At 37.9% G+C, this 18,562-nt stretch overlaps 1 protein-coding gene and 1 long non-coding RNA gene across 3 annotated transcripts in view; one reads left to right on the forward strand and one right to left on the reverse strand.

Moving 5' to 3' along the window:
- Window positions 1–46: 46 nt before the first annotated feature.
- The window catches only part of ndst3 (N-deacetylase/N-sulfotransferase (heparan glucosaminyl) 3), a 33,134-nt gene continuing 14,618 nt past the window's right edge, over window positions 47–18,562 (reverse strand). The window contains exons 6-15 of one of the 2 annotated variants that reach the window (XM_077605816.1): window positions 14,220–14,348; window positions 8,609–8,791; window positions 7,965–8,061; window positions 6,945–7,068; window positions 5,782–5,956; window positions 5,393–5,563; window positions 5,201–5,310; window positions 3,650–3,752; window positions 2,014–2,124; window positions 47–957 (exon numbers count right to left, since the gene is read on the reverse strand). In XM_077605816.1, the coding sequence (XP_077461942.1) occupies window positions 928–957; window positions 2,014–2,124; window positions 3,650–3,752; window positions 5,201–5,310; window positions 5,393–5,563; window positions 5,782–5,956; window positions 6,945–7,068; window positions 7,965–8,061; window positions 8,609–8,791; window positions 14,220–14,348 (1,233 nt within the window). In that variant the 3' untranslated portion in view covers window positions 47–927. Of the gene's footprint in view, window positions 963–2,013; window positions 2,125–3,649; window positions 3,753–5,200; window positions 5,311–5,392; window positions 5,564–5,781; window positions 5,957–6,944; window positions 7,069–7,964; window positions 8,062–8,608; window positions 8,792–14,219; window positions 14,349–18,562 lie in introns of both variants that reach the window. The other variant, XM_077605817.1, reaches the window with a different exon arrangement.
- Window positions 2,345–18,562, forward strand: part of LOC144077823 (uncharacterized) — a 69,882-nt gene continuing 53,664 nt past the window's right edge. Inside the window, exons 1-2 of the long non-coding RNA XR_013301111.1 lie at window positions 2,345–2,423; window positions 14,282–14,368. This is a non-coding gene — a long non-coding RNA (uncharacterized LOC144077823). The remainder of the gene's footprint in view (window positions 2,424–14,281; window positions 14,369–18,562) is intronic.

Genomic DNA, 18,562 nt, shown 5'->3' on the forward strand with positions numbered 1-18,562 from the left:
TGGTGACTTTATGCAGCAAACTTAATAACCAGGAAACACACATGAGTTCCAGTGTATGCATTTCTTTTAATTTTGGTTTCCCTTTTTGACATGTCACATTTGTTGTCATGAAACTGCACCTGAAGAACTTACAAAGTGATGGCATGAAGGAAAACAGCATAAAGAAGGCAGTACAGTGAAAAAAAAAATGGAAAAACCAAACCGGCATCGCATCCTGTTCGTAACCAACTCGTTTTGGTTGGTTTTCATTACTGCAGTTTCCGGCCCTGAAACCATCAAACTTATAAATTGAACGTGGTATTCTTCTCCTTCATGCTTTAGAATAACACAGAAGCTCCTCTGTGTTCATCAGTAGTATTTTCCCAGCTGCTTTTTTTTCTGGAGACAGCCCAGGGTGACATCTCTGAGGTGAACGGGACTGCCAGATCTACCAGCAGACACTTGACACAAACAAACAAACAGAAAATCAAACAAAAGGCTGTCACACACCCTGAGATGATTCCATTTCACATTCTCTCAGTGGCAGAAACAACAAGAAAACAAAAGGGAATCTCTTTTCTTTCTTTCAGCCTCAAGGAAGTAGTGCAGATGATGGGATTCCCACAGCTGACCAGCGCTGTTCTGGTGTGATAAATTAAAGGTGAAATCACACAAAACTTTCAAAAGGTCCTGCAAGTCTATGTGAGAGTTCTACTTTGATGAACTCGTCTTTGTCCTCAGTGACTTCCAAGCTGCTCCCACCATTCATCCTTTCATGGAGCCTGTCAAGTGCTCCACTTTCTTTTGCCCTCCTATCACGTATTGTCCTTCAGAGGTGAGAAACAAAGGCCTCGTTTTCCTCACGTTGGCCTCGAGGTTCGCTGGAGAATGCGTCGGAGGGTCAGGTGGTCCAGGTTTGCTTGCTCCTTCCTGTTTCACCTTTGGCCTTTAACTTCGGCTCATGGATGCAAAGGTTATCTAACCTTAAGAAAGAGGTAAACACCGAGTGGATGGGTGCAGAGAGGAGGATAGAGTAGAAAGGGTAGAAGAATAGAAATTTATTCAGCATCTGAACATGGAAAAAGCCAACATTTGTTTTTCTATTTTAAACAATTTAGCCTGCTAAGGGAAAGATAAAATCATCGTGTTTAATTATATGAAAAAAAGTATGTCATTTTTCTTGTCTTACAAGAAAAGCTGCAAATAAAAGCCCAGATTTCCAGGAAGATTTTTATTTAAATTATTTTTAACTCAATACTAATGATAGCCGGTTTTTGGCTAAGATAGAGTCTAGCACCCCCATGATCCCTTGCGAGGATAAATGCCTTGGAAAATGAATGAATAATAGTTTAGACCAGTGGTCCCCAAACTATTCCAGAATGGGGTGCAGAAAAGTGGGCGCAGGTTTTCATTCCAACCTATAACAGAAAACCTTTCGACCAATCTGGTATTCTAGAAGTGCAAACAGGGGATTTCAGTCAGGTGTATCTTTTTTTCAGCAGAAACCTCATTGGTTAAACTGTTTGTGTTGGATTGGTTGGAACAAAAATCTGCGCCCGCAGCGGCCCTCGAGGACCGGTTTGGAGACCTCCGGTTTAGACAATCAAATACAAGAATTCCAAATTCCCTTCCCCTCCTTGAAATGTCATTAATACTCCTTACTGTGCTCGAGTCTGTCAGTATGTATATTTTTGTCTTCACACATGATTTTCTCTATCATAAAGTGCGAACAATTCCCCAATAGCAAAGTTAATATTCTGCGTAACAGTCTTTCACATGAAAGTCATTTATGATAGGTGTCATCTGTCCCTTAAAATAACCAACCACATATTCACACCCACGAGGAGCAGTACTGGCAATAAATTCACTAGGGGGGAAAAAAAGCAGAAAAGCAAATGAATGACTGTATATTATTGGAATGACTATAATCAATAGCAAACTGAAAATTTCACAAGTCTCATTTCATTATGCAAGATTTAAAGCTGCTGTCCTGGGTGGGTGAATTGAAATGACATTGGTAGAGTTGCTACTGACCTTCTGCAACTCTTCTCTCAACCAAGAGGGAAGAGGCTGTCCAAGTCGATGCAACAGTTTTGACAGCTCAACATTGTGTTCCCTGTAGTACCTGGAGAGAAATGCCCGAGCCTACACACAGAAGAGAGTATAATAGGACAAATGTCAAAACTGGAATGATGACAAGGCAGCACAGGAAGAAGATGGTATATTTTAGACCAGGGGTCACCAATTCCGGTCCTCGGAGGCATCAATCCAGTTTGTTTTCCATGTCTCCCGACCCGCAGCACTCCTGAATGAAATGATCAACTAATCAGCAAGCTGTCCAGGAGCCTGGTAATTAGCTTATTTGATCCTGGTGTGTTGGAAGAGGGAGACATGGAAATCAGACTGGTGCTGATCCCTGTTTTAGAAGAGAATGAAAATATCAGGTAGTTTGCCTATGTTGTTTTGTGCTATTTCATTGTTTCCCAGACTATGAATATTAAAGTAATCCCTAGAAATACATCAACGTGGTGTGAAATTTCAACACTACTTAAATATTGTGAAATCTACTTAACTGTGTGAAATGTGGTCTGTTCTATTTGAACTATTTAATGTTTGTGTTGCAAGATGGGCAATAGATATTTATATGGGTTTACTGTTGGCTTGGAACTACATTTCTCCAATAGTTTGGATGATATCTCAAGGCGTGATCATGTTTGTCATCCAAATGGAATGTAATTGTTCCTTTATTGAGAGGGTTTTTTCCTTTTAACTCCATTTAACTTCCTGCTCTCATTTTACTTTCAGTCTAATCACTATGTTTCCTGTAAAATATTTTGAATGTCACATTTCAGTGCTGCTTTTAAATTACTATTGGTTTATATTGTAGCATACATTTTTGGCAAACATTTTGATGGATAATGTGCAACAGTTTGTTTAGACATGAACTTGATTTGAATTAAATAATTAAATTACTACATCTAAGCGTTCACTTAGTGGTAAGGACCATTTGACATCTACTCTATACTACAAAATAATCTTTCTGTAAAATAAACAAGGTCCAGATTTCCTGACTTCCAGATTAGGTATAATTGTGAGTTAAAAATGACAGAATTATCAATACTTTTCATTCGTGTGGTATTCTGTGAGGTTAATTTTAATGTGACTTGGCTCCATTAAGGTTGGGCAAAATCTCATTTTGTAGAATCAGAAAGAATACCTAAATGCAGAATATAGTATACATGAAACGGAAATGATGAATTGAATTTTACAGTCCGATGAAGCATCTTGAAGGCAAGGATTGTAAAAAATCATGAAAGAAATATTCTTTCGCTACAAAGCATGCAAACTCCTTTCTGCTTTTTTCCTCTTTGAAGGGTGCTGTCCCACAGATTAATTACAGGTGAGTGCGGCGCACCCATTAGCCATGTGCGACTGCACTGGGAAAATGAATTGAATCTATGGGCACTCATCTTCATTTCAGACTAAACGTGTAATTTTGCCACCTTCTGATTAATCACGTTGCAGGAGCAAAGGATTAGAGATTAGACCTTTTTTTTTCTTTATGTTTTGTCATTATGGAGGCTTTCCTATGTCCATGTTACTTTGGCAAGCTGCTTGTTCACTGACACTGTTTCATTCAATACATAATATGCAGTGTTTACTTTTTTACCTCTGGTTCCATAGGAGGATATTTTCGCCCTTTACTCCTCCCCAAGCACTTTGTCTTTCCTCCCTCAAGGAGCTGGCACCAAAAGCCCTTTTGGGGGTCGAATCTGATTAGGAAAAAAAACAAGCAAGGACGTCTCATCATTTGAGAGAAAACACACTCAATTCAATGTGATTTATCTCGCTTCAGCTGTACCAAAATGCTGCACAAAAAATAACAAAAATCCAATCATAACTCTCTATTTATTCTGTTAGAATACTTATCCTCTTAATATGATTGATTAAAAAAATAAATCGCAAGGAATTTAAATAAAATACGATATTGTTTTAACTGATGATTAACAGTTTTGTAATCTTCCCCCATTATTAATTAAGAATGGGGTCATTCTAGAGTGGCTGGTGTAAGAGTAAAAAAAGGGAAATCTATAATAGGAAATTTATCTAAATGAAATGTTACTCCTAAAGCCATAGAGTTGGTGTTGAGCCCAATTGAATTGTCTTCAATATTTGTATTCTATGCACTATTAATGAGATGTGAGACTAAAAAACAAAATAAAGGGAAAATAAATCATATTGTTGCTTCTTATACTGTTTCCATATGATACAAAACAACTTTTATGGTACCTTATCAGCATTATACAGCCACCAAACACAACTACAACTGTATGACAGTGTTTCAAAATCACTGAGCTTCTAAACAACCTATGAGCCTTCTCACCAAACTATATTTGTTATGTATGGAAAGCCAAGGCCTCTATAGCAAACCAGGATCGAAGTGAAAGATAATAAAAATCCTGCTCTTCATGCATTATTCGGCAATCCTATCAAATGTTCTTTTTCTCCATGTGACGAGACAAGTGAAAGAAAATATTAAATAAAGAGCCTTTGTTGTTGAGAAGCTGTCAGGTTTCTGGCATGTCAAAAGAACAACAAAAATATATAGGCTTTTTTGGGGGCTGTCTTTGCGGTCCTCCCTCTTACATTTACCATGGGTGTGCACACACATTTAGACACACTCCTGTCAAGATGCATCTCTCTGCACATTATTTGTATGCACGTCAGTCTGGGATCTTAGACAGAGGCACTCTCTGTCTCCATGTACACAACTTGAGACTCCTGTCTGGAGAAGAGGGACAGGCTGCATTCTAATGAGCAGTTTTTGGCTGATAAACCGTTTAGCAGTTCTCCCACATTTAAAGAGCGTACACACCTGAATCAAATAATCGGGATCAGTATGCAGCTGGACAGCTTGCTGATGAGTTGATCATTTGATTCAGATGTGGTAGAAGAGCGAGATATGGAAAACAGACTGGATAGAGGCTCTCGAGGACCGGACTTGGCCACCCCTGCTAGTTATTGTTTTTTTTTTTATCAAGAAAATCATTAATTTTATCGGAAAATGATTACTGCATGTTGGCAACTCGTGGGGTTACAGTAATCCGGAAGTGGATTTTTTTTCTTCCTTATCAAGTTCCGTGGGTGCAATGGCTTGATGCTTTGGTTTAAATATTATGTGAAATCTTATTTTATAAAAAGTCCTAGATAAATGACTTACGCGAGTGCCTGTGAGTAGTTGTAATGAGGAGTGACTCCCAAAAACTTCTGTACTTCATCCATCACAGCAGCAGGGTCTGCTCTCAGTTGATGGCCGTCTATGATCATCACCTATATAGAAAACAAACATGAATATGTTAAAAGTGGGTTATGGAGAAGTGCAAGACTAAAGTCAACATGATGTAAAGGCTACCTGGTTGGCAGGGTAGTATGTAAGCCACCTCTCAAGGTGTGTGGCGTACAAGCCAGGGTTCAAACAACGGTTTTGTAGGGAACGTAGGTCGGTTGGGGCTCCCGCTTTTGCACTGATGACATCATAGAAACTAAAGCGAAGCGCGGCATGATCCTCGTGAGCTCTCTGATGCTGTGGTGACAAAAAACACAAACAAACAAACACAAAACTATCAGATCATCTGTTGTTTGCAGTTGCGTAAAGTAATGATATAAGAATACTACTCTATTATATATAAAGAATCTTTAGTTTTTTAAAGACAGATTTAATGTAACATATTTTTTACCTGATGTATGTAAATTCAAGTGACCAGTGTACATGGTGCATATTAGATGTGTTTTTGTATTCACCTGGTACCAGCTATAGGCTCTATCTGAGGGATTGATAAGGAGTGTTATGATCTTGGCTTTGGGCAGCAGGGCTGCGACACGCCGTGGGGAATCCTCTGAGGGGAAGTAGTTGGCACTTTTCTCAAACAGGAAATCTGTACTTATGTTGGAGGGTACTGGGAAAAACTCCATGTACCTGTAGGAAGAAATGCACACATATTTAGATGTATGTATATATATTTTTGTTCTGTTTGGCAAGCAGAACTCTGAACTGTCACTATTGTAGTGGAGGGTTTTGTCTTTCCCACTGATCTACGTTTAGCCTAGTTGTTTGGGGAACCACCTTTAAATCCCATGTCATGGCATTCATTCAGAAAATAGTGGCATTTTGGAATGGGATTTTTCTCCAAATGTAAGAGTCCAATTATAGTAGCAGATTATTCATCCGACTATCTTGATGGAGAATGACCTGAGCCAAAAGAACAAGCTTACCAATATGAGTTGTCAACATGACATGCATGTTAGGTTGTGGTTTTGGTCCTAACTAATCCTGCACAGTTAAAACAATCAGGTTTCTGCTAAAACAGTACCTAACGGCAATCAACCAATTATATTTTTAAAACACCAGATTGAGCGTTTGGTGAAAAGCTGTTGTCTTGTTTGGGTGGAAGTAAATCCTGCACCCAACGCAGCTCTTTGGAATAGTTTGGAGACCTCTGTTATAACCCAGAATAAGCACTACTTAACACATTTCTGCAACACAAAAGCAATAATTTATAGATAGTGCCAGATGGAGGCAAATTGGTGCTCTCAAAGTCAAAAAGAAAACAAGCTGCAAAAGACATTTCAAAGTTTGAAAAAAACAAAACTTGAAATGAGCTTGCTTATAGCATTCCAACGATGACTTTCAAGTATAAGACATCCGTGTCCCTGCCAGCTAAATGACCCATTTACTGGTCAATTTAGGTCTTTGTATGCCTCCGAGCATATTTTTAAAAGCCTGAAAGGATCATTTTGAAGACAACCAAATGCTTTATCTGTCATTCAAGGCATAAAGGAGAAATGGGTCTGTCTACTTTATTGAATGGTTGTTTCAAATAGCTCACTCATTTGTGGATTCTAGCCAATCAGGTGGAAAAGAAATCCAGAGCCGAGGAAACAGAGATAGTGGTGTATTTCCTCACCAGTCAATCCCTTTGTGATAGTTATTGGTGTTGAAGAACTGGACCTCCTCATAAGTCTTTGGACTAGGGAAGTTGCTGGAGATGGAGGGATGCATGAGGAGGAAGAGATAAAGTGCTGTCGTCCCTGCAAAGAAAGAGCATAATTCATAAGGAGTTCATTAATTCAGTTGAGCAGGGGGAAATGTGAGCATGTGTGATGAATGTCACCCCCTCACCCATCCCTGATACTTTCTTTACTAACCAACCCTCAACTTCTGGACAATGCACAGTGTACATATGCATCTACAATGAGCACACACAAAAACTTTTTTGTGTTTCTTTACACAGAATGCTTCTTATATTTTTTTCTTCAAAGTGTACAGAAATCCTAAGTAAAAGCATAAAAGGTTGTTTTGTTTGTGTAGTTCTTTATCTCAAATAAAATAGCATGTGGGTAGAGTAATGGGGCTCAGACTCGGTCCCCCACTGACACTGTCCAGAGAGTTAGATGGATTAAAATAATTGTCTCTAGTGAATTGTGGGCAAGCAAGTTATTGTATATTTTATACTTATAGTTTGTTGTGGTCTAGACGTAAACAGCGTCAAATAAAACTATACTTGTATCTTGATCAACAATATTACATACCGGCCTATTTTTTAAATGTATAAATTAAAACAGGATATTATTATTATATTTTTGAAGGCAGACCATAGTATGTAAAACAGTGTTTACAGCATTGGTTCTGGTTATTCTACTTGCCAAATATGACCATGAATAAAAAAGAGGTAGTTCAGCAGACTTCTATTGGTCAGGCAGTTTTCCTTGGGGCCACAGCAGCCCTATTTGTGTCTAAATTGTGCATCATGCAATCCTCTCACCCTTATTTTGTACATATATGTTTTGCTAATTTTCTCCCAGGCTGTCTGTGGCATGGAAAAACGTATAGTCGACACAGTCCCAGAGGATTAATGTTTAAGGTGCTCGTCTTTACAGAAATTTGGAGAATATTTATGGTCCTGGCATAGTTGAGTGAATGATACCTGTTTTCTGTGGCCCTACCACCAAGAACTTGGGTAACCTGTCACAGGTCTTTTCCTTTGACCAAATGTCTTTGTGTCGTTTGTCATCGCATGGATTCTGCAAGAGCATAAACAAATAATAAGGATACATTTGCAATATAACATTTTAAACATAATATAGTACATAAAAAAACGAGTGCATTATTGAAACATGCCTTGCAAGTTATGTAAATGATTAATGAGGGGCCACATCTCTTCACTAAAATGTCACTAATCCTTCAATAACATATGGGGAAGCTTCGGTCTTCATTTTCATTAGATAAACTTATATCGCATTTTAAATGAAGTAGTAGTATTGAAGATCGTGGAACAAATTATGCAAAATATACTAATTACGAAAAATCCAAATTGCAAAGCCGCTTTTGGAGAGAATTGATTTAAAGTTTAAAGATGCAGGTAAAAGAGTTAGTTAATGAATAAATAATGAAGAAAGCAGTCATGCCTGTAGTTGCAGCATGAACTAAAGTAAACTATGTTCTGACTGTTGCTTTAGGTGATGATGACACCCAAATATTTGTAGAAAATACATAAAAAAAATTATAAATGAGGTGTATTTCCTTTAAAGAATTTAATGAAGAAACCCAAATGCAAGAACACAAAGGTACCTGCCACTGTGGGTCCCTTTGTTCAGGGAACAACTGAAAGTATTTGTGTGCAAGCTGACGTGGGGGAAGTGTGTGGAGCCTTAGGGTTGTCCAAGAGCGAAGAAAAGTGGCGAGGTGGACAAACGTGTAGAGTCCTAGACGGTCGTTGCCGTAGTTGGATAAGTGGGTCATGAATATACTGATCTGCAAAAAAAGGAGGAAATCAAGAGATTGGTAAAAAGGGTTGAAACAATACTGTAGATGTAGAGCCACAAATAGGATGCAGTATTGAGCTGAGAAAAACGGTAATAAAGTCTAAATTGAATTCCCCCATATCCCATGTTTGCGTAGGATTAAGGTAACACAGGAAATTCAATCGCTGTAGCTGTGAGTGCAGTGGAACGCAAACAGATTATTTGTAAATCAGAGCACCTGTCCAGTGGGAATCAATATTGTTAACACTTTGTAAAGTAAAAGAGGCTATTTTGGTTAAGTAACACTGAGTGCAGCTTCAAGAAGGAAAACAACCACTAGGAATACATGTTTTAAGTCTTGATTACAGATTAAGTAGAGGCAATATTACCTGGGTGATGATGGGGAAATGGGGATTTCTATATACAGTATATTTTGTGTGTGGGAGTTTGATATCGGTATGGGTTTGGGATCTTGGGGGTTTGGTGGATGTGTGATGTATGCACGTCCGCATTGGTGTTTTTACAGGATGAGACCAGGGATACACACACATTCAGACGCACACATTTAAACACACGTGCGCAATTCTTTTGTAAGTGGAAGACATGGGAGATGTCTGGAAGAAATGGTAACATTAGCCATTAGGACATGAATTATTTGTCGTGCGTGTGCATGAGGGATTGTGTGTCAGAATATTTGGGTCTGTGGATGTTAACACTTGCACACACACATGCACGCACCCCTGCACACACCCACGTGGGAACACCGGGGTACTGCTTTAGAGGTTTCAGCGAATAGAAAGCGACAGCGTTGGGGTTTGACGGATCAGCATCTGGCCAAACTGGAAAGCTGTCGGGAATAACAAGTCTCACAACACTGAAGTGACTGTGTGTATGTGTGTGTACGTGTGTGTGTGTCATTTTGACGGTTCTACAGCACAGAGTTTGTGTGCACTCCAATTAAGTTTGTTTGCCTCATGTTGTCATCTCAGCTAAATTGTGCATCTTTTTCATTATAAACTAGTGGGTGGCTGTGAAAGCATAGATGCAATACGGTGATGATCATCACATGCTCAGCCACTAAATCTGTTTCATATGAAACACGACATGGAAGCCTCTTCTTTCATGGATGTGACTTTATGGACATGTGAAAAATTGAACAAGACAGTCTCCCACTGGAGATTTCTATTCACATTTGGGATGTAGAAAGATGATTGCCTGAGGCAGAAAGCAGAAGGAAAGGCGATGGGGGAAAAAGATGCAAAACGTGGTCATAATGAGATAGATACAGTATGCAGTTATGTAAATAAAGAAAGACTCCTTTATGTTGTGTAGGGGTGTATGTGCATGGGAGGGGGTGAGTGCAATATGATCAAAAAGTGATATATGGTCTCTCTTCAATAGTTTATGTTGATCTGGTTGGGAGGATTGTGTGTAGTGTGTATATGTGCAGGTCAGAGAGAAAGAGAAACTAGCTGGATACTAAAATGGAAACATTAATTATAGAGTGTGATCGTTGGCTGCCAAATGAAACAAAGGGAGAAAGACAGGCTGATTGAGTTTAGAATTGGAGAAGAGGAGGAAATTAGAAGAAGTGTTGGACATATGTGGATCATAAAGAAAAAGAAAAAGAATGTAACCTTGGTGTGTCTGAATTTAAAAAGCCACTTGACACAGCAGAGGACCTAAACCTTCACAGTGGAACAACCAATATTGGCTTCGAATTCAATTAACTGAACCATGTAGACCTTTTTTTCTCCTCTGACACCTAATGTTGTGACTCAATTGTTGAATGTTGAATTTCAGAAATTTCCATTTGTGACTATAATTAAGAAATGGGCTAATAATTGAGACACTGTATAACTCTGAAGTCATCAGTGCACCAAATGAAGAAGTCTGAAAATGTGAGAGTAATAATACCAAACGCACGGCCTTGCCATTTTAATCTTTGTCCCGTGTCTCTTTCTCCCAATGGTCTCACGCAATCAGTTTCATTTCCTCCGTCCTCTCTCATCTTTGAACGTCTTATTGGAGAGCCTTCGTCTGCCCAAAAATGTCACTTTATGTTTTACACCACATTCCCACTGACCTAGATGCTCTAAAGAAGCTTGTCACTTCTACATGGGGTGATGTTCTTCAAAATCCATCTACATCCACACAAATATGCACACAACTGACAAACATCCAAATCTAGTAGGATTAGGCCAGTCATTTATGATGAGTTATAACATGTTGTAACCTACTATGACATGATTGCACGATTTGGGAAAATTACTTTTTTTTTTACTTGTACTGGATAAAGCTTGTTTTGGTAAGGCTGTTCTTCCAGCGATCCACTTTCATCCATTCACTTTGCACATCACCAGGACTTCTATCCATTCTATAGAATTCACTATCCTTCTATCCATTCTTCATTGACTTCATCCATCCATTCATTTACAGTTTCATCACCACATATTCTTGCACCCATAAACCGTAACTTTTCCATCCATCATCCTCATGCTCATCATCCTGTTTATCTTTCCATAATATTTATATTACATCTTTAAATTACTGATTCAGTGAAATCCATTCACGTTCCGATGAATTTACTTACTCTTTGCACAGTCCTTATCATTCATCTTTTATATATCCATTATACACTCATCTGTTAACATCTAAGTTTAGTTTAGTTTCATTCCTAATGTTTCTGGTTTCCGTTTTATCCTTCTTTAGTTAGACATTAGTTTTCACCCTTCTTGCCAGCTCCTCGTGTACCCCACTCCCATCTACTTTAAAAGGCCTATTTGGCAAACTATGCGGTGGTGTGGAAGAACTTCAAAGCTCCGTTTTTTACCTCATCATTTAGATTAGGCTTGAACTGAAGATCGCTGATGGCATATGCTCCTCAATCTTTTATCTAATTATAGATAAAAAGACAATTGATGCCACACTTATTCCTACTTTCACTAAGTGCACTCACAAATAGTCCTAATAATGCATACTTTCATTCACCCTGCATTAAACCTTTACTAGCCAATTCCCCATTACATACCACTTAGTTCCGCATACAATTCTCCTCGATAGCATTATTACAGCGAAAAGAAACAATTTTCCTCTCAGTGTTTAAATTACTTTGTTGCCTATGCCTTTTATTCTGTTTTCTCGGTGCCTATTTGGCTTTCTCTCCCTCTGCTGTTGATAATCGAAAGCTGAATGTCAATACAGTAAATGGTTCTAATTCAATTTATTCTGTCTGCTCCAGTCAAATTCTACTGTATCCCTCCATTCCTGAAATATTTTACTGCCCTGCTCCCACTTGGTAATTGCTTCCTTTATTTGTCCTGTTACTGCATCGTGTGTGTGTTCATGTGCGTGGGTTGGTGTGCATGTGTGTGTGTGCACGCAACTGCCAAAGCTAATAGAGGTGAGCAGGAGGATACTGCAGTAGGGAATGGAAATAAGACAAAAAAAACAACCCTCTAGCAAGTTAGCACATTTCGGACTCTCTATTTGGGGTTTTGGATGTGGAGAAAAAAAGGAATGAGTAAAAAGTCAAGCTTCCAGGAGGGGAAAGTGTAAAACACCTAGATTGGAAGGCAGCGGAGGGGATAGTGCTGACTTTTTAGGGTTTGGCTAATAAGCAGAGAGGCAGAGTTAATCGTAAATGTCAGCCCTGATAAATGTCTGCGTCTTTGCTGATGTAAGCAAATCAGGTAGGATAAACATACAGTTAGACTCTAGCAGAAACATTAACATATGCATTAGTCTGTGGCAGTGTGAGTATTTCTGATCCTATTCAGTATTGCCTCTGGATTCTCAAATGACATTAGATACCGTGACCTGAAAATTAAAACTTGTTCGTTTGTTCTCCTCCCTCTCTCTTCCTCTACATTTTCACCACTTCTCTGACCATTTATCCATGGAATCTTGGCTCCTATTTGCTGTTTGCAGAGCCCAGGTCAGGCAATCAATTGCTGAGCTTGTGTTGGGAGGGGCATGCAGGGTTCTCAGTAATTGACGGGGTGGCCACGCCATGATGAAGTATACAAATGTGGGGACATGCAGTCCCACCAGCTTGCTGGTGCTTGTCACTGAACTGCCACCACGGGGCGAATGTGATTAAAAATCATTGAATAGGAAGTGACAATGTTACCATCGTGTGGATCATCACACAAAAGGAAAGCCTAGAGGGATGAAAGCTACACGCTTCAGAACGCTATTGATTGCAAAGCACACAGTCTAATGAAAGCTTTTGTCTCTGCAAATGGAAACCTAGCTGGGAGACAGAAAAGTGAATCATCAGTGGCTACATCGTGTGGGTGTGTGTGTTGGGTGTTTGTGAGACATGTCAGGGAACTGTCATGTAAGGTTTAAATTGCTTTTGCGTTTAAAAAGTGCATTCATTAGGAGGTTCAGTGTAAGATCCACTCGATATTGGAGAACAAATGTCAAAAGGAGGATGACAAAAACTAGAATTAATCACAGTTTTCGTCATTCTCCCTTTTGCCATTTATTCATATATATATATACATATATATATATATACATACACATGTATATATATATACACATATATATATACATATACATATACACATATATATACATATACACATATATACACATATACACATATATACACATATATACATATATATACACATATATACATATATATACATATATACATATATATACATATATATATACATATATATTGTTTTAATATGATTACAGATTAAACACGTTATACTGATTGAACAATTGCCCATGTTATATTTTGGCTGTCTAACTTTACTCCTTTACTCTCCTAACACTGGTGCACTATCCTGCCTGAGTTATTACTCAAAGAATGTCAGAAAAGTGCATAATATAAGATATTATAGTTATTATTCTGTGGTTATTACTTTTATTTGCCTTATTGGGTGAGTTATTTTGGGAAATCCCATGAGTCAAGGGATTTCCGCAGGACTCCCACGGAATGGGAGTCAAAATTAATCCAGAGATTGGGGAGATATGATTTTCATCTGTCCTTAATAACTTTGAGGACCGCAGTATCCTTTTTTTGTAGATTTTTGTAGATTTTCCTCTGGCAGCGGGAGGGAATGCCTGAATTGAAACTAATCATTCAATTTATGTCAAAGTAGAAGTAAAAAAAACACATACAGTGGACTGTGTCGTATTACATCCAGAACATGTTCTATGTTTCATTTGTGCGAATGAAAGTGCAGCACACCCTGTGGTGAGACCTAATTTAAATTGTAAAGAACACATATTCACAGCCTGAAGCCATCTGTGTCAACAAGAGAAAGAAATACATGCAACAAGCAAACATTGAAATAAGTGGACTAAACACACTGAGGCAAGAAACCTTCTTGCGGTTGCTTTTTTATGAAATGATGAAAACACAAAACAAATCCCCATTTGAAATTGTTCATGTTAGTGTCTGTTAAACTTACAGGGTTGAGAAGTACAGTGAGAAATAACTCTCCTCCTCGTATGCTTTTGTCCAATTCTTTAGGTCCACCAGGATATTCCTTATAGTAGATAGTATGAGTGAACAAGCCACACGTCTGACGAGGAAGCACCTATGGACAACACAGACAAAGTAAGTGCATAAACGTGTGGAATGAAGTTGTTTTAAGAAAAAAAAATCAATATAGTATACACCTTATGATAACTAACTATTAACAAGGTAAAGTTTGATTACTTTTTTACAATTATTACATTTTCTTTAGTTGAAAAAAAAAGATAAACAACAAATCATGAAAAGTACACTTTACAATTGAGACAATAGTTAACCAGATGCACTTCATGGGTGCAGTCATTGTATGATGGCCAATCATTTTAATATATATTCTTGCCTATCTGTTTGTATGTGATTTGCTTCTATGTGGTTGACATGAAACAAAATCATTTGAGAAAACCAGATTGAGTACTAATCCTAATATGTTTCGTGACATGTATTGTAAGAACGTGCTGGAAGTACTGATGTTAATGATGAACTTGTATTATAGCATAGATCAGGGGTGTCAGACTCGGGTTGGTTCGCGGGCCGCGTTAACATCAACTCGATTTCATGTGGGCCGGCCGGACCATTTTAGATAGACTTTTTATAAATGGATTAAAAGAACTGGATTAAAAGCCCTGAATATTCAGTTTTTATAGATCTAAAACAATGTTTATTTTAGCTTTTTTTATATTTTTAAATTTTACAAAATGATTTTTGAACTAAAAACACATAAAAATGGATTAAAAAAATTACAGTTATTGATTTAAAAGGGGGAAAATCAGGAAATGTAATATACATCTATACCCATCATTTTAATTTGATCCTAAAACAGAAAGTCGGCACTCAGGATTTACTTTCCCGGGCCACACAAAATGATGCGGCGGGCCAGATTTGGCCCCCGGGCTGCCATTTTGACAAATGTGGCATAGATTATAGTCATATTGCTTATTTTCATGATGCATGCAATGGAAGTTGTTTGGGGGTTGATTTTGGCGCCCAAAAGTCAATGTGAACACAAAACTTCTTTTGGGGTAATGGAGAAAAAGATCGTGAAATTAAGAAATTACATTTTACTCCGTTTTGTTTGCGGGGCAAGACAGTCACATGGATGGTAAATCACTGCTGACGATCGACAATGAGGTCAAGAAAGTACAGGGTCATTCTTCTTCTAAATCAATTCTGTTTTACTTAATATCACATTGGGAGACTTTTCTGTATTACTTCGGGAGATATGGTGGCCTCATTAGAGAGGGTCATGTTAGACTTACTCTTTTTGTATAGTTAATGTGCAATCATTAGAACAGTATTATTATTATTATTTTTCATTTTGTTCTGATTCAAGATGCATGTTTCACAAAATTCTGAGTCGTTTTACATTAACGGCAGAGCCCTCATACATTTGGAGGACAAATTACCCGCCAAGGTAGCAGCAAACATGACAAGCAGATATTCGAGAGCACAGAAATAATTCATCAGAGAGCATAAAAATCTGAGGGATGAACAGATGAAACACAGCTTCAATGTCATGCCAGCATGCAGAAAATTTTACAATGTGTGACATATACCTTAAAACAGGTCAGGGATATTGTGAAATGTCGCGTCACATAGCAGATGAGAATTTCATCAAACGCAGCGATGAAAGTGACTTCTTTATGGGTGGCCAGACAAGCTCAAACCTTATTTAAACAGCATCAGATCAAGTGCAATGGATGGCATGTTAGGCACATTACTTCCAGAGTAATGATAGCAATGAGGCCCATAACAGAGTAGCAACTAAATGCTATTAGTTTAATGTGCTTTTTTTATGATAAGGTACTTTGTCTTTGTCCAAAGACGCTGCTGATTTAAAAATGGGTCAGTCCATATTCTGATGTTTGAGTGACGTCTATGAATAAGTCGCACATTTTTTTTTCGCACAATGCAGAAAAATAGCACTTTTGTAATGCAGGAGACACAAAAGACTCCCTTTGCTTTAGACTCACTATACTTGGAGGCTGGACATCTCATGAATGTTTTGTCCGTGTTGGTCAGATTTAAACACGCTGTTTAACTAAAAATTGTGATAAATGCCTTCTCTTTGATAGCAACAAACATATATATAAGGGGAATATTATGCACTAAAGAAAGAAATCATTGTGATATTCAGGGAAGAATGTTTTTATGTAACATAGATATTTGATCTATATGAAAGGAGAGGAATTCCTAAAATCAGTACAACAATGCACTCTCTCTCTCTCACACATATGGATGTTGTTTTGTTTGGGTAGAGTGAGAGTGACAGAGAGATGGAAGGCCACCAGAGCTTCAGACACTCAGCACTATTTCACCAAACCAATTATCTAGAGAGCTATAGCTCAAACTGATATAGTACATTTAAAAAAAACAGTGCACGCACGCACACACACATGCACTCACTCACACGCAATCCCATATCTCAGCCTGATTTGTTCTGATACCACGGGTCCAGTGGGCGTCTCTCAATCTGCTCGTAGACACACGAAGAGCAATTTTACAACTTTAAGATGACTTCCTGTCCTCCTCTGAGCCATCAAAGATGAAGTTAGAGGCACGGTAGGAAGATATGGATTGGGAGGAATTGCAAAGAACGAGCGGAAGTAGAGTTCTATGTGGTCTTTAGCTTTAGTATGTATCTGATTGGACCTATGCAAAATATGGATTATTCCACATTAGGGCACATCATAACCATGACTCTGCAGTATCACTGAAGTGATAGGCATTAGAAGGAAAGTAATCCTGCCCCTAGGGGCAGTCACATTGTGCATACCCATGTATTTTATTTGCATTCACTTGATAAATTATACCTTTAAAGACCGTAGGCAAAATTCAAGCATTTTCTAAACCTTGAAAACATGACTTTAAAATCTAAGAATTTTCAAGGATTTGATTGAACATCAACTTTTAAAATGGAAAAATCTTGACTTGGGCATTGAGAGTGTGAGAAGTATTTATTTAATCTCTATTGAAATATTTGGGTGATTTCAAATATAAAAGGAATAAACAAATGATTCTTTCATCACATACTTATTTGTTAACCTTTGTTCATCTTAGTATTGAATAGATTAGTGTTAAATTGATAAAGGCACTTAGGCTTTTGAGTGTTGCACAAATGGAAACGCAATCACACATGATAAAAGGTATCCAACTGTCAGCTATGTATTATAATTAGGAATTAAGTGATGTTTACAATGTCACATCAAAAAGAAGGAAGCAGACTTTTAAAAAAAGCATTTGTCAAGCCAAAATGTCATCGCAAAATCTTCTTGTATCAAATGTGATTGTTTTTCTTTTAATAATAGAACCATTTCTTTGAAAACTAGCCTGCCTGACATGTGAATGAAGGAGGAAGAGCTGCAATCAAACAGAGGGGATAATTGATAATGTGTTCATTTTAATAAACATACAGGCCAATATGTGAACGTGTCCTAAACAGTTCAACTGCAAACATGAACCAACACTCAAAAATAATTTGACAGAACAAATGAGACACTCTATTAATAAATTTAAATATGAATGCCTTTCAAAACTTTGGTAAAGCTAATTAATGAAAATTATTGAAAGACTTTTTCACCAAAATACATCTTTCTGGGGTTGAATCCTCAATCTGTCCATTAGCTTGACAAAACAAACACTGCAATCAGCAGAGAGCAGAACTGGAGAAAATAAAGTGGAAGGACCACTAGTTTGTGATTTTTTTTTTGTCCTGCCTAATGTGGCAAGGAAAAGCATAATTAATATCACATTAGGAGCATTTTCCCTGACAAGAATGAGGCAGTTGAGAACTTTTAAGAGAGACACAAAACAAATGGACCTCCTGCTTGCTAAGAAAAAGGAAAACACCATTGCTCGGGCTATTAATGTAGAAATGCACAAACTGTATGGAGCAGAAGGGCTTTCATCTTCAGCCACACTGCCCATTATTAAATATTGAATTACCGCACAGAGGAAAATGGTATGGTTGGGCAAGGTCAAACGCTTCATATAGAAACTCAACAAGGTTACATCCAACACACACACTTAAGCACATATCCTAATTGATTCTTAGTTAAGAATGCAAGAAGCAATCCCCGCACGAGCAGGCAGCAAGAAAAAAAAGGCATTTTGTCCACTGAAAAGATATCCTATACTTTCTATTGTGTTGCCTGTTATTTTGCTGCATTAAGAATTTCAACTGGATTTGTAATAATATGCAACATACAAGGAGGTAGCAAAAATACTTTTGAATGGGCTTTATGATAAAACCTCATATTCACATATACATATGACCAGTGG

The sequence above is a fragment of the Stigmatopora argus genome, chromosome 7, assembly GCF_051989625.1.
Source record: "Stigmatopora argus isolate UIUO_Sarg chromosome 7, RoL_Sarg_1.0, whole genome shotgun sequence".
Lineage (NCBI taxonomy): Eukaryota > Metazoa > Chordata > Actinopteri > Syngnathiformes > Syngnathidae > Stigmatopora > Stigmatopora argus.